We start from the raw sequence: 21,732 nt of genomic DNA, 5'->3' as shown, positions 1-21,732 counted from the left end.
AAAGCAGCAATTATATTACCTGTGAATTGTGGCTTGGTTTTTAAACTGACACAATCTTTGCAGCACTCAGATAGCAACAGCCTGGGAAATGGAGACTCAAAACACATTTGGCTATGGTTTCACTCACCTTACTAAAAAGAAAACGTCCACTGAAGCAATACAGCACATAACAGCACGCAGATTTTTATCTCTCATTACACAACAACACAGCAAAAGAAACAATTCCCTTCAAATCCATGTGACCAGCTCCAATTTTCACTTCCCAGCCACAGAGGTGCGTGCAGATGCTAAACGAGAGCTGTAAATTCAGGGAATTGCTCATTCCTCCAGCCCTGAGCAATGAGATGCCACTACCAACACAGCACACTGCCTCCTCCTGCTGCTGGGGAAGGCCGCCTGGGACGAGCTGTTACCACGAGATGAACCATCTTAGCGCTGGCCAAGCTGGGTCCAAGGATCATGAACTCAGTGCACTTAGCCCTCCCTGCTCCATATCAGCCTGCCATAAAGCCTTCCTATGGGAAGGCAGAGCAGCTCAGCCTTATCCCCCAGCACATTACGGGGCCTGGCTCCGTGCGGCACAAACCTGAGGTCTGCCTCACGCTTTGACCGCACCACGGTGCAAGAGTCCTTTAGGACTGCTAAAGGCACACAGAGGCGAGGTGCCGGGCGGCAAGGAGCCCCACGCGGCGCTGGGGAGGCGACCACACCCGCGTGCCTCACGTTGAAAACCACCAGGGAGCACCTGGGCCCCGAGGACGGCCGCAGCACGGAGAGAAACGGCCATGACTCATGCTTTTGTCCGCCCCAGCGGAGCGCGGCGGGGATGGCCGCTAACGGGGAGGGGGCGGCCCCTCGGTGCAGCCCCGTCTCGATGGTTCGCGGGGGGCGGCCAACGGCACGTGGCGCACCCCCCGCCAATGGGAGAGGCCCAGACCATAGAGCGGAGCGGGGCGCTGGCTAGACGTTCCGCCCTCGGCGCCCGTCTCTCTGCTGCCGCCATCTTGTCGGAGGCGCAGAGGCCGCCCGGCTGCAGAGCCGGGCCCCGCCGTCCCTCCCCGCTCAGTCGCGGCACCCCCCCACCCCCACTTCCCTCCCGCTCGGCCGGTACAGGCGGGAACCGGCAACGGCTTTACCTCTAGTAGGCCCGCAGCGAAGCCTATGCTGGGTACGAGGCCGAAAGGCCGGCCGCCATCTTGGTGAAGAAGAGGGACTCGCGTGACCTACCCGCACAACGCCGGTCCCTCCCCCACGTATCCTTGCCCGCCGGGTTGCTAAGGGAACCGAGCGGGCGCACGCGCGCTGGCGTTAAGCGCGGCACCTCCCCATGGGTCGGGCCTGTGAGTGAGGGGGTGGGGTTTGCTTGCGGGGGGCGTGGCCTCAGCCAAAGGGGGCGTGGCCCGAGCGAGGGCGGGCGTTGCTGCCCCTCCCCCCTCCTTCCTCCGGGTGCGTGAGCGCGGGAGCGGCGGCCGGGCCATCGGCGGGATCTGCAGGTGAGGCGCTGAGGGGCGCCGGGTGGCGGGAGCTCCTCCCTGTAGCGGGGGTGGCCTGCAGCCTCTCCTCAGTCGGAGACGGGGACGACGGCGGCTCTTCGGGTTTCTGGGTGATGCTGGGGGATGAGGGCTGAGGGTTCCGAGCGGCCCTGGCGCCGGGGTTGTGGCGCTGGCGGCATCCCGCCCGCATCCGCCTCGCTCGAAGCCCTTTAGCGCTCACAGTTCATCTATAAGCGCGAAGTCCCCTTCGTGGGATGGAGGAGGAGGGGGGTCGGGGATGCGGTTTCCTGTGTGGAAATGGGAAGAGCTGAGGCGATGAGGGGCAGAGAACGCAACCGCTCCGCGGGGCGCCGGGCTGCTGCGCTGCCAGCTGCATCCAGCCGGGCTGGATCCGTGTGTCTGTGTGGGAGCTGCCCTGGAGGCGCGAGCCTGGGAGATCTGTGCTCGAAGCACGGGGAAGCCGCGCTTTAGTGTGCACGAATAGTTATATATCCTGCTGGCTGTGGGAAAGTTCCCTGTGAGAGATGGCCGGGTGGAAAGCGTTGCCGCCGGGAGGATGCTCCGGCACGATCCGGTTCTGGTCGGCGTTGAGAATTCCTGATGGTGAGCGGGGCTGGATGACATCAGCCGGCAGGAAACGCTCTGGGAGGGACGTTTCTTATCGGAGCGGTCTCCCGAGATGGGAAGAGCCTCCGAGGAGCATCTCTAGCAGCTGAATGCTTCGTTGCTCACACGTCAGCTTACTGATGGAAACGCTGCAGATTTATTTTAGGATGAATTTTCACCGCAGAAGCGAGTTGCCTGGTTTTTATTCTGCGTACGTAATCAGGACAACAGATCTGTGTGAGTTCAGCTCCGTGGGAAACAACAGCGAACGGCTTCGATGCATGGCACTTTTAGTTGGCTCTGCCTTCAGAAAAGCATCTTGTAGTTGGAGCAAACTGGCCAGGGTCAGATGGGCAGGAGCCCAGCCTTTCTGTGCCCAGCAGAAGACAGTTAACAAACTGGTGATGATTTCTGACAGCTGTGGTATTTGCTTCACAAAGCTGCTGTGGACATAGAACTCAGCGCAACAGCCTTTAGGCTTATTAAGATGCAACTCTTTACAACTTTTTAGCTCTCAGTCATCGCTTTTAAGCATCTAATTAGCTCTTTTTTTTGTGGTACAGAAAGGAAAAGGAGCTCACTTTGAGCAGTTTTGAGGAATGCTTCAATGGGAGAAAGATAACAACTTTGTGGCTATAATCAGCTATGATTCCCTGCTCTGGAAGGGTGGGAAGAGCAAGCATGCCTGGAATATGGAAAGAGCCAGGTGGCAGTAATTTCATTCTGACAAAATGAAAGTCAGCTAGAGAGAGACAGCTCTGATCTGTGGCTGTTGTGAATGGGAACAGATACCTCCTAGGCCAGAGGAGGAACTGGAAAGGGGACTCAAAGTGCATCAACTCATGCTGACTTTCTTGCACTGTCAGAGTAAGTTATATGATTTCTTGGAGTCATGCAAGTAAACTTGATAGAAGCCCTGTTGTGTTGGCAGGTCTTTGTTTAGAGACTTTCTTATAGAGGCGCCAGATTTTTCTTTTCCCACCTCAAAATGAAGCAGCTGCATGTGACCATCTTGGCAGCGACAGTTAAAGTGGATGGTTGAGTTTTTGAGTATCCTGACCAAAGAGGAGGAGAAAATGTTTCCTTTTGAAGCCTCAACTCTTTGCAAAGCTCTCAAACATGAAAGGAAGTGCTGAGGGGGAGGAGGTTTAAAAAGAAAAGACTGCATGGGTTGGTTTATTGAGCTTTGAAAAAAACCATTTCCTCTGAATAGATGCCTTTTAGCGGCGTGTTTGGGTTTGGTTAGTTTCTGGAACGGATGTGAACTTCTCTTTTACAGGCTGCAATATGGTTTGTCATATATGTGGTGCCTTCAGAGTTCCGTGTTTGTGTTGCTTGAGTTCATTGCACGCTAATAGGAATAAACTGCTTACTGGTTGCTGGGAATTGTGCTCCTTAATGCTGGAGATTCAGCTACTGGTCCTCTATGAAAAGCAACTGGTACTGTTTCAAAACGTGCACGTTCATTCAGAGGCACTCCTTTTCTAAGTTAGCATTAAAAGTGGACAATGATTTGTTGGGGTTTTTGATTTTTATTGTTATTTTTTTTCTCATGTGGTTTTTAATAACCTGGGAAACATTTTTTGTGTTTTCAGAATTGCTCCTGAGCTTCCATAAAAATGTCCAAGGTAAGAATAACGTTTCTGCCCTAAAAGGGAACATTCTAAAAGTTTTGTCTTACAAGTTTTATCTTCACACGGAATGTTTGTCTGTTACCTCGTGTTTGGTGGGGCTGTGCGTGCTAAACTTGCAGTTCACAACTGTGACAGAATTCACATTTAGAAGATGACAGCGAATGATTGAGTTATGGAACATAGACACTAGAATAGTTTCACACACGTAGGGTAAACCTCTGTCCTTAGCTGATGCTCCCAGAAGGATGGAGTTGCACACAAGAAGCTCCATGTTATGTTTTCACTGAAACTCCCATTCAGCTGCTATGTTTTGAGCAGGAATAACTGAGGGAAAGGATGTTCTTGTGTTTAATTTATTGTTCACGTCTTCATTTCTTTAGTCAGTCAACTGATCTACTCAGCAAAGGCCTTCATAAAAATGTGGCAACTTGAATCCCAGCATACCAGTATTTTTCATTTTTCATTTCATTTTCATTATTTGTCTCTTGCATTTGATGTAATGGGTAAAAACGTTAAGTTATCACAGCGAAACGAATAAAAGCTACTTGTGTAATGTATTTGAAGAGGGAAAATGACAGGTCTGAACATTTACCTGCAGCATTTGTAGTAGAGAGCATTTGAAGCACTTCTGTGTTGTTTTTGCCATTTAAAAGAGATCTCTGATGAAGTTTCCAGCAGGTGACGGCCATTTCACAAGTACTGTTTTTGGCTGGACGTGCTAAAAAACCACAGGAGTAATGGTGGCTTTCCTTGTTTAAGTGCATAAGCCTCATGCACAAGTGTAGCAGAAATGCAGGTCGTGGCCTGAAGCAGTGATTGAGCACCTGGTGGAAGGCAGGGCCAACCCAGGGGAGCTCAGGTGCATGCAGTGTACCTGAGTGATTGGAAGGATGGAGCCAGGATCCAGCCCTTCCCAGACCTCACTTAGGGTTGGCAGTGAGCTGAGGGTCTCCTGCTGGAGATCCCTGTGTGCCTGAGGCCTTCTGAGGGTAAGCAGTTTCTTTCCTTTGTTTCTGTGTTTGCAGCTGCTCCACTTGAGCAAATTCTTACTTGCTGCAGCCTGGAACTTGGCTACTGTGCTGTCATTGCTGTGCTTTCCATTGTGTTACAGCAAGCTTTTTTTTTTAAGTTAGTGTGAGGTTACTGCTGAAGTGTGTAGCTGTAAATGTATTGTATGCTTCAGTAAGTAAATGTTTGAGGCTTTTTTTTCCCTTATTTTAGGTGGTCTTAGATGAAAGTAAAGGGAACTTTTCTCAAATCCTAGGTTTTCTATATTCGTTGTGAATCTGTTGAATAATGGGCAGACTTGCATAGGGAATCTCTCTGTGATCATGCACCTTCAACTTGTGATTTCAGGTCTTAAATACTGGGGGATTCTAATAAAGTTATTTTTTGCATCCAGAGAAGGGCAGGAGGCAGAGCTTTGGGAAGCCAAAGGATTTATGAAATTTCGGATTTTTCTATGCTTTTTTCTGGTTCTAGTTTATCATATTTGAAATTGCTGTGTCTTGTGTGGTTGCTTATTACTGTCTGATTTAATTTCAGCAACAGCCTGCTCAGTTTACCAATCCAGAAACCCCCGGTTATGTTGGATTTGCAAACCTTCCCAATCAGGTCCATCGCAAGTCTGTGAAAAAGGGGTTTGAATTCACTCTTATGGTGGTCGGTAAGGAAACATTGTGTAGTGTTCTGATATAGAATTCAGAATTAAAGTGAATGTTGCTTCTGCTGTTGTAAGGCTTTAACTCGTGTCAGAAAGCATTGCACTGCAACACTTCTTTGTACTTTTATTAATTCATGCATCTGTTGGTTTTGGTATCACAAGCCATGTATGGTAATCATTTTGTGGTTGAAGTGAAAGAACTCTGTTTTGTGCTCCAATTATGGTTACTTCCTTCCTTCTGTCTCACAGGGTTCAAGCCTTCCGCTCAAAATTTAACTTAAAATTGCTCTCATGTATGAATACAAGTCCTGGTGGCTTCTTTTCATTAAGAAAATAGTATTAAACTATTCGTTTTGCTTCTGTAGTTCAAAAGAACCTTGGGTAGATCTTTCAAAGGAGAGATGGGACAGGACGTGATAAGTGAGAGTTTGAGTTGCTGATTGTTTGGGATCCCAGTAGTTACAGGTGGCATTTATCCTTCAACCTGTCATTAGCTCTGCCAAATGGCAGCCCTTGTTTTGCTTTTGTCCCAGTTCTGTCTTCAGCAGCACGGTGCTGGTCTGCACTGGCCCTTAGTTTTGGCTTCTAAGAATTTGGTGGTGGTTGGTTCCTGTTACCTGGGGCGAGGGGAAGAAAGAAGAGAGCAGGGACAGGGGGAAATGAGGTTATACTGCATGCTAATTACCTTATGATTGTTAGGAGTCATTTAATTTTTGCTTCAATGGATTTGCTTAGGATAATATCATAATGGATACCTTACAAAACCTAAGGGTAAAGCCAGCCTTTAGATGTTCCAAGTCATGGTATCTGCTGTGATTCTTTGGCATTTGCTATTTTTTGGTCCTGCATGTAGGAAATAGGTTGGGGTGCTTAAAATCCAGGGGGATTGGAACTACATGATCCTTGGGGTCCCTTCCAACCCGGGTGATTCTGTGATTCTGTGATTCTGTGAATTGCAAATAGTGCTACCTGAAATAGTCCTGGTAGAACGCTGTCCAAGATTATTCAGACCAAATGGTTGTTTCTGCTGTCTGCTGAAATAGAAAACAGTGGAGAAATGGCATGGTATCAGAGTGACACCAATTAGCCCCCTGTGCCTCATCTGACTGTGATGTTATTGCTTGCCACTGCTCAAAGGGGTAAATGAGAGCTACAGCAAGAGAACTTGCACAGAAGTAACTTCACTGGAAACTTGGAGTGATGCTGTAAGATACACCAGCAGAGGGAGGAGCTGATGAGAGTGAAGATAAACTGTGTTTTAAATTGTTGATTACTTCAGTAGTTTGGAATGTTAATTTTTTTCCTCTTGAAATATGCATGGCATTTAAGTGTGTTCCTCATGGCCTATATCATAACGTCTGTACTGAGCTATAACTCTTCATTAACCTGCCATGTTTCTTACCATCTGATCAGGACTTTAAGCTATCAGTACTCAGTCAGGAAAAAAAAGCTGCTTATCTTTGAGAGACAAGGAAACTGATTTGTTTTAGATGTGCTGTTTACCCACACTGAAAGCAGACAGCGTTGCTGGTCACAGTCAAAGCTGTCTTGGTTTTGCTGAGCTGATGCCATGTGAGTGTTAAATCACTGTGTCTGCATGCCTCTTTCACTTGTAGAGGCTGCGTTGGTAAAATCTCATTTGGAGAGAGGTGTTCTAAACAAGAATAGCAGCTATTTCTCTTACTTCTCAGTGTGTGTGAGCTTCTGTATTCTGGATTATATGGAATTATGGAACAGTGAGGTGACGGAGCACTGGAACAGGCTGCCCAGGGAGGTGGTGGAGTCTCCTTCTCTGGAGATGTTCAAGACCTGCCTGGATGCCGACCTGTGCGACCTGCTGTAGGGAACCTGCTTTGGCAGGGGGTTGGACTCGATGAGCTCTGGAGGTCCCTTCCAACCCCTACAATTCTGTTAATGATAGCAGAAAAGCTTGCCTTCAAACCAGAAGATGTGAAAAGGGAAGTGATGTCTAATTTTAAATTAGGGACTCCACTAGGCTAGCAGGTCTGATTAGAAATCATCAGAAACCTCTGAGGAAGTGCATTATAAAGCTGAGGTGGATCAGCTGTTATTCAAGATTCTCTGCAAGTTTTTTCTAATACAAAGTTATAAGCTGTAGGTCTTTAAATGACAACTGAAATACTTAGATTGTTTTTCACATCAGATATAGTCAGATGTTGCTTTCTGGTTACTGTTGAGATTAATTATGCAAATATATTGAGTTTATCTGTATGCTGAACCCCAGGTGAATCCGGACTGGGAAAATCTACGTTAATAAACAGCCTCTTCTTGACAGACCTCTACCCAGAACGGATAATCCCAGGAGCTGCTGGTAAGCACACTCTTCCTGTTGCTCTGTTCTGGCAATTTGGAAGTGAATTTTTATGTTTGGATTTTGTTAATAGCTGAGTTATTGTTTCTAGCTGTCATCATACTGAGGTATTTTCTGATAGTTGAACCGCCAGATAGATCTGGTTCCTTCAGTACCTGGCCCTTGTCATTTAGTCCTTGGCTGTGCTGAAGGGTTGTACTGGCAGCAACCTGTTAATCTCTCCTTTTGCTTAGTGTTCATCACATCACATTGAGATAATCAACTGAAACAGTCAGAATGTTTTTTTCAGTATTCAATCTATTATGATTTTGAACATGCACGTTTTTAATGCTCCCTCAGGCTTGCAGTTTGATTCCTTTGCCCGTTTAGTGGATGTGCACTTTCCTTTTCAGCCCTTTTTGAATCTACTAAACAAGGCATGCAATGATCCAGCCAAAGAGAATATCATAAGAAAACAGAGGAAGATGCTGTTTTTCCCTCTTAGCTCCTGGTTAAACAACTTGCTGTAGCAACTTTCCACACTGACTGAAAACCACTTATCACTTTCAACCTTAAGGAAAAAAGATCTTATGTATAATTCAGTGTTGCTTTTCAAAATACTGAGTACTTAAATTTTCTCTCAGTCAGGTGTTCTTTCCCTCAGTTTCTACAGAGACTTGAGGAGAAGTAAAAAAATAATAAAATAAGAAATCTGTTTTCTAACCTGCCATTTAATCTGATCTGATCTCAAAATGACCTCTTATAGATTCTGTTCTGAAACACCAAACTTCTTATCTTTTAGAGAAGATTGAACGCACTGTGCAGATTGAAGCCTCAACAGTTGAAATAGAAGAGAGGGGCGTGAAGCTACGTCTGACAGTTGTAGATACGCCTGGATATGGGGATGCTATCAATTGCAGAGATTGGTATGTGCACAGAATGTCAGTCAGCACCTGTAGATCAGTGTCCACGCTGTGCTTGTGCAAAGGGGGGGTGGTGAAAATAACTGCCCAGCTCATCCTTTTTTGGAGGGTTAGCTTAAGTACTGAATGTGAGCTGTGATGTTTGGAGAGATTTTGGGGCAGGTTTTTAAGTAGATTGTGTACTTCACATTTTTTTTAATATTCAGAAAGCATTGGAACCTCTGTGACACAGTGAATTAAAGAAAGATAAAGTAATTTGTCTACTCTTTGGTGCAAATAAAAATCCACCTTTAGATGTTGTCCAAATCCATCATCTGAGGATTCTAAGATTCTGTGCTTTGTTTTTTTTTTAGTGCATTTTCATCACCTTAGGGTTCTGATGTTTCTAGAAAGTTTGGGTTCTGATAAGTACTGAGAAATGAAGAGATGAATGGCATTCAGCCATAACCTCTGCTGCCCACCTTCTGCCAAGAACTCGCACATCATCTCAGCCATTCTCACTGCAGCATCGTGCTGCCCTCACTTTCTGCTCCCCGTTGCTCCAATGCTCCCGTTAGTAAAGACTTATTTGGGATTGTTGCTTTGCTTATGTTGATTCTCCACCTTACTTGGGAATCAGAACATCTCATGCAAGGCAAACGTTTTATTTATTCTTCCATTCAGTAATAAACTGGTATTCCTGTCCTTAGCCTATGGCATTGACCACTGGCAGGCATGCAATAGGAGTGTAGCTCTCAAACTAAACAGATGTGTATGTAAGGTGAAGTGGTTCAGGGAGATGCAACTCAGAGCAGTAGTGATGTGAGATTCCTGCATTTGCAGCTGCTGGCTGACTTTGCTCTTGCATCAGCATCAACAATTCGATGTTTTAAATCAATTTGGAATAAGAAACTTAGAGTATCTTCAGCATGTGTGATTAATGCTTAGTCACAAGGTGAATACTAGCTCAAGAGTAATTTGCTTAGAAGTTAAGAAATGTATTATTATGTGTAATGTATGCATATTTTATCTTAATATACATGTACAATGCATACATATGATGTATTATGCATAGCAGTAAGAATTGCTTGTTATTTTGCAGTTCAATTAGAACGCTCAGGTGTGCACATATGGTCTGACAGCACCAGTAAATTCTGTTCATCCATAGGTTGTTTTATCAGCAAGTTGTCTTTTCAGTGATCTTTCTCAGGTAACATTACAGTACTGGCCGTTTGGCAGTGAGCACAGTTCAAGTCTCCATTTGCTTTCCAGCTTTAAGACCATAATCTCCTACATCGATGAGCAGTTTGAGCGCTACCTGCACGATGAGAGTGGTTTGAACAGAAGGCACATCATAGATAACCGTGTGCATTGCTGCTTCTATTTCATCTCACCATTTGGTCACGGGTGAGTATTTCTGTCATGGCATTTTTGAAATGATTTGACTGCAGGGAATTGTTCTTGTGCCTGCTGATGTAAATCTTCAGAATCAGATTGCCATTCCTTAAAGTAGGTGTAGAACTGCTGAAATTCTAGTGTTGCCTCTAAGTCTTTCTCCTTACACAGAGAATGAGAATAGTTGGGAGCAACTGACAAGGATCATTAAGTCCAACTGCCTGACCATCTCAGGGCTAACCAAAAGTTAAAGCTTATTAGTGAGGGCATTATCCAGATACTTGGTCCCTAACAGGCATGGTGCATCAATCACCTCTCTAGAAAGCCAGTTCTAGTGTTTCACCACCCCCACAGTAGACATATTTCCTAATGCCTAATATGAATGTGCCCTGGTGCAGCTTTGTGCTGTTCCCACACGTCCTGTCAGTGGTGACCAGGCTGATGAGATTGACACCTCAGTTTCCCCTCCTGTAAACTGTAGACAACAGTGAGCTTGCCTCTTCACCTCCTTTTTTTCAGGTGAGGCAGTGTGTCCTCAGCCTCTCCTAGGACATGCTATCCAGCCCTTTTGTCAGCTCTGTTGTCCTCCTCTGGTCACTAGTGTATCTGATTATTATGTTACCATCCTTTTTACATCACTATGCCCAGAACTGCACGCAGTATTCAAGGTGAAGTTGCACTGATGCTGAACGTATGCTGATGGATGTGCTGTGTTTGATGTACCCCGAAGTGCAGTTCTCTTTCTTGGCCATCTGGGCACGCTGCCTAGTCATGCTGCTGTCAGCCAGCACCAACAGATCCCTTTCTGCTTAGTTATTCTCCAGTCACTCATCTCCCAGGCTTGTACCTGTCTGGCATTGCTTCGTCCCAGGTGCAGAACCTGGCATTTTCCTTTATTGCATTTCATGTAATTACTGATTGTCAAGTGCTCCATTGTATCTGGATCAGTCTGCAGGGCCTCTTGTCCCTTTGGAGAGTCAACAGCACCTCCCATTTTAGTAAGGTCAGCAACCTGAATTCAGAAGTGAACTTCTGGATTCAATTCCTGTATCCAGATCATAATTAAAAGTGTTGAAGTCCCTGGAACTGAGCCCTGGAGAACTCCCCTGGTGACTGGCTGCCCATTCACTATGACCCTTTGAGCTCGGCCATTCAGCCAGCTCATCACTTAACCTTATCACAGGAGAACAAATACTAAGGTGGCACCTTCCCTTTGTGAGCCCATGTTGACTGCCTATAATCTTAAATGCCTTTCAGTAGTGTACAGGGTGATCTTCTCCATAACTTTTCCAGACTGAGGTCAGACTAAGAGCTCTGTAGTTTCCTTGGTCTCCTCTTGTGCCCTGCTCATAGATGTGTGTAACATCGACTAGCTTCCAGTCAGCACACAGCTTAGCAGATTCCCAAGGCCTTTGGTAACTGTTGAGAGGAGCCCTGATAGAACATCCCCTAACCCCTCAGTGCTCTGGGCTGAGTCCTGCCAGACCCTATGGGCTTAGGAATTTTCAGCTGATATAGCTTTCTGTTAGAATGTCAGTGGCCCCCAGTCATGCTTCTCCACATCAGGGCCAGGCAGCCCCAGAGACATCATTAACGATAAAAACTCCCAACCTGATTGATGTTGATCGTTTATGTTAAAATAAATCAAACTTTTCCCTTGTTTTATTTTTAGCCTTAAGCCTTTGGATGTTGAATTTATGAAGGCAATACACAACAAAGTAAACATTGTACCAGTAATTGCAAAAGCTGACACGCTTTCACTGAAGGAGCGAGAGAGACTAAAGAAAAGGGTAAGTATTTTTCTAGCTTGCAAAAAAGTGCTGCATTTTAGCTGTAGCAGTGTGGTCACTCTCAAGAGGAGTCTCTTTCAACCTCTACAAGAAAATATAATCTCATATGCAATCTGTACCTTTATCTAATACATGTGTTTGTATTTTAAGTTCTTAACATTGTTTATTTAATTGGAACTCACCCTTAAAGTGTTGCCTGTGAAATGGCAGACTGGCTGCACGTACAATTACACTGAGTCAATTTTGAAACTTGGAAAATACATTTAAATATGTTTGGTAGTGGTGATTGCTCCCTCACCTGTTTGATCAGCTCCAAGGCAGGGACAAAGCATCTCTGATCTGCTGGAACTTAGCTTTGTTCTCAAGTAAAACTAGAATATAGTAGTATTCCCTAAGCAAGGAAGGCTGTGCTTTGCTTTTGTCAATTACAGTTAATGTGAAACTGAATTGGAAGGCCAAATTGTTTGCATTGTTTCTATAGCTTTGTTTAAAATTAGATTTCATGGCTAGCAATGCATGTAATTCTAGCTGTAATACGAAATGCTGTAAGGCTCAATTGCAGGTCTTATTTCTATACGACAGTCAGTGCTACTGGGCAATTCTCCTAGAGGTACTGATTTTTTGTAATAGAAGCTGATCTAATTGCAAATACAATTTTTAACTAGTGGAAATTTTGGTATGTTGAGATAAAGCAGCAGGGAGGAAATGTACCACTGTTTGTCTGAAAGTGTGGGAAGCAGTCGTTGAATGTCATGAAGAAATGTTCTTTAAAAGCATGTAGTTGGCAAGAAATTTGAATTAGTAAGATATACACAATCTCTTGAACTTGGGCCTAGCTTATCAGTTTACCCAATGCTTTAAAAGCGCTCACTTTGTGTACATTATCTCAATATATTGTATAAAAATCTCAGATTCTGGATGAAATTGAAGAGCATGGCATCAAGATTTATCACCTGCCTGATGCTGAATCTGATGAGGATGAAGATTTTAAAGAGCAGACCAGACTTCTGAAGGTATGAATGTACTGTATCTTTTCAGAATGCTCAGGTGGCATTTAATCAAAATACCTAAGTGACCTTTGAGACCTTGAGTGAGTCACTATGGTTGTGTGCTCAGGCTTCTCTATTGGAAAGATGGTGATAATAATGATTTTATTTTTTTTTACAGCTTCAAATTAAAAGCATTACGAATTTACTACCATAATATGCAGTCCTGAGTAGAACAAGAGTTGTTGCTGTGTTGTTTGTCCTAGTTCATTGTTAGTAGTTGTTGAATCTTGGGTTTTCAGGCCAGCATTCCATTTTGTGTAGTGGGATCCAATCAACTCATTGAAGCCAAAGGCAAAAAAGTTCGAGGTCGGCTGTACCCGTGGGGTGTCGTTGAAGTGGAGAATCCAGAACATAATGACTTCCTCAAATTGAGGACCATGTTAATGTAAGTTTAAAAGTTCCAATTCAATAATAGCTTAACTAAAAAAAATAGTCAGGAAGATACTTAGATGTTGGAATGGGGGTTTGTGGAGACTGTGGAATCCTTAAAGGGGAGGAGTTTGTCTGGAGGAGGCTGTGAACAAGTTTAATCTAGTTGGCCAGGGTAGGGATTGGACCAACACCCTCCACAGAGCCTTTTCAATATGGATTACTTCATGATTCTATGAAAATAATCTTGCGTCCAAGTCTTCTGTTGAACACACATGCCCAAGAATGTAAAGCAGGTTGCTTTTCTCATCTCGTGCTTGTTGAAAGATCTCTATTTCTAAGCTATCTGTCTATATAAACATATTTGCAAAGTATTAGACTTCAAAAGTCTGCTGGTTAGTATCACAGAATGGCCTGGGTTGCAAAGGCCCACAGTGCTCATCCAGTCCCAACCCCCTGCTGTGTGCAGGTCGCCAGCCAGCAGCCCAGGCTGCCCAGAGCCACATCCAGCCTGGCCTTGAATGCCTGCAGGGATGGGGCATCCACAGCCTCCTTGGGCAGCCTGTTCCAGCTAAGGTTTTTCAGGCTTTGTTGCTCTACTTTCCCTGCCCAGCACTGCTTTGTGTCACATGGGGGTATGGCTTATGTTTGGACTGCCTCATAATCCAGGGTGCTGTTTGCCTTTTGTAGCCCTGATTTAACATAAATCAGCTCTGCAGTTGTTGTGTTATATGAATCCATACGCTGAACATGCTGACCCAATGTGGTGCTTAACCAAGCTGATGTTTTACCTTTCCATTTTTCGCATTCTTCTAGCACCCACATGCAAGATCTTCAGGAGGTGACCCAAGATCTTCACTATGAGAACTTCCGTTCTGAGCGGCTCAAGCGAGGCGGCAGGTTGTCATCTTATTGCTGCAGGCCACGTCCTCCTCTGAACTCATTTCTTGGTCTTCTCTCTCTCTCTCCCCCCACCATTTAATTGCAGCTCTCCAGGGGCAGTTAGTGAGAAGTTCAATCAATCCGTTTACATTCACTGTAAGAAAAAGCATGATGCAAATCTGAGTCAGTTGTGACTTTAAAAGGAGCATAATTAAATCTCTGCTTTAAGGTCTGAACACAGTTTGCTTGATGTATTCAAGGTAAAAACATAGGGAAAATGTATGATGAACACCTTCTAAAAACATGCAAGTTAGGTAAGTGCTGATTCATTAAATTGAATCGTTTCTTTGACTTGCTTATTTGGACTTTAAGAAAGTAGCTTTAAGAAAAGAAAGTCCAGTCCTGTGGTAGTTAATTTAACATGATATAAATAAATAGTTCTCTTTGAACAGCAGGCACAGGATAATGTCTTTCAGTCCTATTTTGGGCTGTGGTAAAAGAGGCAGGTAGAACACCCTGTTTCTGAAAAAAAAACACCAAATAGAGTCTCTGAAGTTGAGTGTGAGTTCTTTATGGAGACTGAGTGCTTCCTAACATAGATTATGTTGCTTCTCTTATTTCAACCACTAGAGGGTTTCTTAATTGCACGTGTCAGTGGGTTTGATACATTTTGCAAAGTTTTCTCCTGCTGTTGCCATAGATTTTGTCACATGCCTGGTCTGGTTTCAGAAATAGGAGTGTTTGGTTTGCACTTTCGATAGTGCTCTTGCTGATTAAGAGGTCTGTTAGCAGATCTTCCGCATTGCAGCGTGGGATAAGGAAAATGCACTTGCAAGTGTATGAAATCCTGAAGATATAGTACATGCAAGTAGTCTTCTGCCCAGTTTCTCAATGTAAAATTGAATGTTCCCATTAAGCAGCAGTTTCCTTAGATACAGATGGAAGGTATTAACTTTGACAGGAGCAATCAGGGTTTGTGCTGTACTTTTACACATTACACCCAAGGAATCTGTGGAACTGGGGAAGAACTAAAAGTGATTATACTGTAAAAATAATCAAACTTCAAACTCTTAAGTGGAGAAGAGGATAAAGGATGGAAGGGTGGCAGATACGTACAGTGGTTTGCTGCTTTGTGCTTTTGGTTTTGAGTAGAAACGTGTACAAATGTATCCTAGCAAGTTTACTCAAAGATAAGTGTACAGATTTATTGAATGGCGTTCACTTTAAGTACAGTGCTGTACTGGAAACAGGCTGAGGGTCTGCATCTTCTTGGATTCAGCTTTTCATTTACTAAAAGCTTTGAGGGTAAGAAGCATAGTTTGATGTGTGCCTTCTAGATGTTTGATAGCAAATGTGGTTCATGATGTTAGAAATAAGAGAGAACTGTCAAAAGAAGGTTCCACCTGGGCATAACAGAGTTTCAGAGTTCCTGGATATTAACAAAAATAGGGAAGTAACATGTAAAGTATCTTGTCCAGCATTATCTTGAACTTGGTTTGATTTAGTTGTATTGCTTCACTGCACCAATGAAAAAGAATTGAGCACAGTGTACTCAGATTTCTGAATTGTGTGGTATTCCAATTGCAGTCAGCTAAGATAACACCATGCTCAGACAAACTGCTCTACTTGAGTAATGTTCAGAAATAGCTTTCACTGATGCCTACAAACATGTTACTGAACAATATTTTTCTATCTTAGGAAAATAGAAGATGAGGAAGTAAATAAAGACCAGATTCTGCTTGAAAAAGAAGCTGAAGTAAGATGAAAAATCTCAATTATTTGGATGGGGGAAGCTTTATCTTTTTCTCTTTTGGGATAGGTGATTTATATGATGATAATCTGTGATGGGAAGGATGGAATGTTCTAATATGCTAATAATACTATGCAAGGGAGAGAAAAAACAATATGGAGTGATATGGGGGTTTTCAGAATACTGATTTATTGGAACAAATGCAATGTCAGATTTAATCATGCTGGTCAATAATGGTGGTTCTGCATGTTGTGTGGGGAGGGAGAGCCATCCTTGAATGGATGGTATGAATGGATGGAAAGGTTCTAAACTTAGCAGTTGCAAACTGGGAGGAAAAAGTCAATTCAACTCTGCAACAAAGGAGGAAACAGCAGTAGGAATTATCAGGAATAAAAGACAATGTGGAAATTCTCTTGTTCTGTCACTATGATAAATCCGTAATTTATAGCTCCAGTTGTTTTGCAAACAAATGTAAAAGCTGTAGTGAGTTCAGCATTTCAACAGCACCATTCTTTCTTATTTAACTTTGGGGTAAGAAAACACTTCAGTTTAGGGATGCTTACAAGTCCCAAGTTACAATAAGAAAGCTTATTGATTTCAGTCAGCAAATTTCCAGCCTCTTCCTGGTTGGAATATGAGTGGTAGACAAACAGTCCATAACCTAAGATTGCAACTTGTCAGGTCGAGCCAGTGCAGATGTGCATCCCATCTCAATGTGTATCATTAACAGTGTGGTGGCAGCAGAGAATCATATTCTGAGGTAAGGCTGAAGGTTCTCTTATGCTGTATTTCAGCTCCGTCGCATGCAGGAGATGATTGCGAGAATGCAGGCGCAGATGCAGATGCAAATGCAAGGTGGAGAAGGGGAAAGCAGTGCAGTTCAAGGACACAATGTGTAAAGCTTGTGGTAAGATGTTCAAATAGCCTTTAAAGAGGATTTTTTGGGTTGTGGATAGTAGTAAGAAGCTTTGGAAAGGTGCTTACAAGATGGGTTTGCATAGGTTTCTGAATTCATTTTCATTTTATAGTTTAGCTGGCGTTTGAAGGGACCTGAAGCTAAACTACACAGATCTTACAAACATGTGTATGTACATGTGTGTACATATTCATTTCTTTCCAGAAATACCACACAAGTCAAGAGTCATGGAAGGAGTCTCTCAGGTTGTACAAGCAGGTGGCTCTAAAACTCATGGTGATCTCACTGTTTCATTGTGAATAGCAAAATGACTACTTTGTTTTCTAAGTGTGTGAAGATAGCAGGTATTAAAATGTCCATTTTTGCCCTGTTTGCAGGTTACGTTACACTCTGGCTTAAAGGAGTCCCTCTGGAGTCGAATTCTGGTGGCATTGTGCCAGGAGGAATGCCTTGTGTTCAACGTGCAACTTGGAGGTTATTTTGGAGTTTAACGTGGAAATGCATCGTGGTAACTCTTGTGATACGTATTTCATAACACATAGTCAGTATTTTATATATTGTACACCTTTGACATTGTTTTTGCTTAGTAGTTTTTATATTAAGCTTATCTTCAGTTTCCCATTGTATTAGGGATACAAAATAGTCATTGCAACTTTTCTTGCCTGACATGGTGTTAGATGACTTTCTTTGATACTAACTCCCTGTTTTTAATTTTGTGTTACGTTTAAGATTAAGCAGCTGTTAGTGGTATCCTGTTCAGTAGTGTGTAATGGTCACTAATTAGGGAGCCCTGCAAGGTTAGTTTTAAATTTTTGCAGTGTTTTCAGGTGTGTGTCTGTGAGACCATAGCCCTTCCTCTGTTTCTGCTCAGTGCAGATTTCCTTGGTCTCTGCAAGTACCTAATGAAACTCCAGGCATGCCTTGTGTCTTAATGAAACAACTAAAAGGCAGTACTTCTATAAGGGCACACTCCATTTTATATGACAGGCGTTGTGTCCTTCAGATTTAACCCTGAAGGATAGATGTTCTTTCACTGTTTACTGCCTAAAATCTCTTCCTCTGTATTGCAGATAATTTTAAAGAGTTTCCTGTAGGTCAGCACAAACCAGTCCTGCTGTTTTCTGGCTTTGCTGTAGCCACATAAGATTAAATAATGCTGATATATTAAATGAGATAAACCCCAAAGAGCATTCTATGAGTTTTCTATGCATGGGTGATTCCATATCCAAATATGTATGAATTCTGTAATTACTGAAGAGTATTTTCATACTATTTTTAGGGCATTGCAAACTGTTAATTGTAGTATAAAACATACTACACACAACTGCACGCTTCTCTCTCTTCTTCAAAGTGATCTGTGCCTGACAGAATCAGCACAAACTGTATTTTCAGGTTCTGCTCCAAGATGGAGTGAACAGTATGACTTCTGAGGTGGCTCCAATATGCTGTGCTTTTCTTCAGCTTTTATTTTTAAAGGCCAAGGTGGCTTTCCTTGACACTGCCAGAAAGGGAGCTGTTTTGGAGCTTGGCTGCATATCGTGGCAGGTATTGTCTGCAGTCCATAGTAACAGTTGTAGTGTGCAGCTCCATGTGTGGTGGCTGATAAGGATAAGCAGCCATGCGCTGTGCTTGGCTTTTTGAGTACTTCTGATAAGTCCAGCAATCAGGTCAGTCAGTTTACTAATGTGAATAGTTGTTATCTGAGTAGCTAACAAGCAGATAAAACTCCAACTTTTTCTCTTCTGAGCTCAGGTGTAGCAATGATTTGTATAGTTTTTAAACTTTCCTTTGAAAAATGGTAAGATTTCTACAGCTAATGTATAATTTCAGTGGTACTTCAATAGCAGACGTATTTAATCTAGCCAAGCAGCTGAAATTTCTGCCTGCCTGAAACTGCTGTTTGTGAACTGTTTTATATTTGAATCTTTCTAAAAATGTGAAGTAAGATCTTCCATCACTGCCTTTTCTAGGGAGCTCAAGTTTGCCTTGCAAAAGCAGTTATTCCCTATTTTCCATGACTCATGCAGTCTTCACCTCTGAAGTGAAAATGATAACCTTTTATATATTTAGATGCACAGAAGCACAAAGTCCCATTATGTCAAATAAGTTTGTATAGAACTTGAATGGAAAAGCACACACTCCTAAGTTCTTGTCTGGCCTTTTCTAAACAGCATGCAGAAATGAGGTGGCACCTTACTTGTGTTGCCAGAAACAACAAAAAACAATCCACAGCACCTTATTTCTAAATCTTTTGCTATGTTTTTGTGAATCACTTGTCAGGCTGGAGGGTCTCTGAGCAGCATATCTAGCTGTAGATGTCCCTGTTCTTTGCAGGGCACGTGGTCCAGATGGTCCTTAAAGGTCCCTTCCAACCTGAATTATGCTATGACTCTAGCTATTCCAGAAGAACTTATGCACTTATCACTAAATAGTTGGTGAACTCCCATCCTATTCTTCAGTTGCCACAAACGTGCTTTGTTCTGATTCTGCAGCGTTTGCCTACTTTTAATCTATCAGCCTGGTATCTCTGTGAAATGCTCTGAGCAAAGTATGCTGCAGGTGCTGCCCACTTTGCCAAGGAGAGCAAACTCTGTGAAGTTGGTGTTTTCACATATAAGCTTAGTAGGGTAAGATAATCTGCAATAGCAATATGAACCAGTACTTGAACTATGAAACCTCAAGTGTATCCAAACCAGCCCCTGGTTATACATGTAACTGTGTGCGTGTGTTGGTTTTATTTTGCCTTTGTTTTTCATGGTGGGAACAAAAGCAGATTGTCTGTGCTGTTAGTGCTGTTTGGTCACTACCTGTGGAATTACTGTCCTTTGAGATAACGTGTATCTACTGAGAGATGTCATCAGGGTAAAGCATTGTGGATGGTTCTTAAGCAATAAATATTTTCACGTGTATTTTCTTCATTGGAAAAATCAAGTGTTTGGGCACTTGTAATTAGCTGCCTTCCAGTTAAAATGGCTTTGTGAGTCTCTGGGAGTGATCTGATCTGGCAGTGTGCCTGATGTCAATGAAGGGCTCTTTCTCCTTCACGTTTCTTGTGATGGCCTTGCAGTCAGGAGATGTGTGGTGAGACATAACAGGTGAGACCACCATTCTCAGATTGAAGTTTGTCTGGAAAAAAAAAACAAAACATTCAGCTACTGGTAGAAAACTTTGGGGACAAAAAGGTCGATTTTGTTGTGCTCAACTGGCCACAGTTTGTTTTCTGGTACTGCATTGTTGGTGTTCCTATTTTGGTCGTAAAAGTACTTTTGAATTTGCAGAGCTTTATATTTGGTAGCAAAAATGACTTGCTCTTGGTACAGAAATCTTATTGTTATATTCTGTTTTATGTCCTGTCATTAGCCAAGGCTATAATAAAAATGCTAAAATAAAATAATAAATTTTCCTCTGTTTGGATTCCTTGTTGTAATCAACCCTGGCAATGTTTGTTTGTGGTGATGTGTTTTAATTACAAAGGAGTCATTCAGACATGGTGTAAAGAGAACGCAGTGATGAACCTGCATTCCTTATGACCACTGAATGTTGTACATGTTCAAAGTTATTGGTGCAGTGCTTTTCCCAGTGGTGTTCCCAGAGCTGCCAAAGCTCTAGCTATGGGACTTCACTTCTTCAGCAGCTCTCACCAAATGTGTCCCTTAGTTATTAAGTTAACATGCAATGCAGCTATTTGTAGGTGTTGTTTTAAGTGCAAGGGTTGTTGTATTCCCCAGTGAGTTCGTGCTTCATTGCTAGAGATGGTCAAAGGCTGTTTGAACTCTATATTAGAAATTCATGATAATTGAGGGCTCAACTTCCTGTGAAACAACTTCAGCCACCCTTATGGCTGTTACAGCTTAAGAGCACCAGGCAGTGTCCTTGTTTTCAGATTCCTGAGCAACTTAACATCAGAGACATTTATACTCATTCAATCTGAAGTGCCACTTCTGTACACGCACTGATCCATGCAGCTCACTTCAAATTGCTGTCTTGGATTGCTCTGTGTTGCTGGAAAGTGCATGTTATGCTGGGAGACCACGGCACGGTAAGACTTATGGGTGTTGTGATCTGCAGAATTCAAATCCAATTCTGGGAAGAAGCACTGGAAGGAATTACACTAAGAGTTGCACAATGAAATATCTGAAAAACATAATAAGTCTTCTGGATGTGTTCTGTGCATGTGAAGAAAAGGATCGTTGTGGATGAGGACTAAACTAGAAAGGCAAAACTGACTTGTAAAACACCTCATAAAGCTAGGCAAACACATTGGAAGCTTTTGATTTAGAGAAAAGACTGGGATTTCCAAAGATACGAATGACAGCATTGTGGTCTAAGTGTTAAGATCACAACCTGCACAGTACATCTACCAATGATCCACCTCCAAGCCCTTCATGCAGTGGTTTACTGTTGACAGTGCTAGGAGCAATGTTACACTAATTCATTTTTGCAGGCAATATTGCTAACTTGTGTCCTTCAGTGCTGAAGCAAGTCTTATTTTAATTTTGCTTTATAAAGCACAGCTCTCATGTTATTTTGAAGGAATTGCAGTGCATTGTTAGCATACCACTGTGCAGATAAATTGACATGTTTATGTGCTGTAGAATAATGCAGCTGAAGATATTGGGATGCAGATTTTGTGTGCAGACTATCCACTTCTTGCTTATGTGTATCTTTCCCTTTTCTTTTTAAACCCTTTGGTCTGAACAGTTTCTTTTCCATTTATCCCTGCACTTCTAAGAATACTACATTGCCAGTCCTTTTTGCTCCTCCTGTGCCATGAAATGCTCCTGATCATCTCCATATTCATTGTGGTCCTTTTCAACCCGGGCCATTTCACGATTCTACAGAGAAGTGTTTTTCTCTTGTGTGTTTAAATGGCTGCCATATCTCTGGTTCTTCCCTTTGGTGTCCTGCAGAGTTCCAGCATCTTTCTCTTCATCCAAACCATTGGAGCAGTGTTCTTGTAGGTTCCTCTTGT

General features: G+C 43.0%; 2 protein-coding genes across 4 annotated transcripts in view; one reads left to right on the top strand and one right to left on the bottom strand.

The window, feature by feature from the left end:
- The window catches only part of LOC125697707 (high density lipoprotein binding protein), a 35,395-nt gene extending 34,108 nt beyond the window's left edge, over positions 1-1,287 (bottom strand). The window contains exon 1 of the mRNA XM_048955229.1: positions 1,137-1,287. The gene's annotated coding sequence lies outside the window, so the exon portion shown is untranslated. The remainder of the gene's footprint in view (positions 1-1,136) is intronic.
- A 108-nt stretch (positions 1,288-1,395) lies between these two features.
- Positions 1,396-20,155, top strand: SEPTIN2 (septin 2). 3 transcript variants are annotated; one of them, XM_048955240.1, is made up of 13 exons: positions 1,396-1,493; positions 3,695-3,727; positions 5,279-5,399; positions 7,642-7,728; positions 8,510-8,633; positions 9,882-10,016; positions 11,677-11,794; positions 12,706-12,807; positions 13,083-13,228; positions 14,029-14,112; positions 15,793-15,850; positions 16,639-16,751; positions 17,138-20,155. In XM_048955240.1, exons 2-12 carry the CDS (start codon positions 3,719-3,721, stop codon positions 16,741-16,743), a joined length of 1,089 nt encoding a protein of 362 aa, XP_048811197.1. In that variant the 5' UTR covers positions 1,396-1,493; positions 3,695-3,718; the 3' UTR covers positions 16,744-16,751; positions 17,138-20,155. The 3 variants fall into 3 exon arrangements, with proteins under 3 accessions (XP_048811197.1, XP_048811198.1, XP_048811199.1); XM_048955241.1 differs by lacking the exon at positions 1,396-1,493 and adding an exon at positions 2,858-2,966; XM_048955242.1 differs by lacking the exons at positions 1,396-1,493; positions 3,695-3,727 and adding an exon at positions 4,605-4,722.
- Positions 20,156-21,732: the final 1,577 nt, after the last annotated feature.

The sequence above is a fragment of the Lagopus muta genome, chromosome 9 (genome assembly GCF_023343835.1).
Source record: "Lagopus muta isolate bLagMut1 chromosome 9, bLagMut1 primary, whole genome shotgun sequence".
NCBI classification, from domain to species: Eukaryota; Metazoa; Chordata; class Aves; order Galliformes; family Phasianidae; genus Lagopus; species Lagopus muta.
The sequence above is the reverse complement of the archived record's forward strand: the minus strand, read 5'-3'. Positions and strand labels throughout refer to the sequence as shown.

Coding starts and splice junctions, on each gene's coding strand:
- SEPTIN2 (XM_048955240.1), top strand. Junction 5,400..7,641: donor ATTCACTCTTATGGTGGTCG/GTAAGGAAACAT, acceptor GCTGAACCCCAG/GTGAATCCGGACTGGGAAAA. Junction 14,113..15,792: donor CGGCTCAAGCGAGGCGGCAG/GTTGTCATCTTA, acceptor TTTCTATCTTAG/GAAAATAGAAGATGAGGAAG.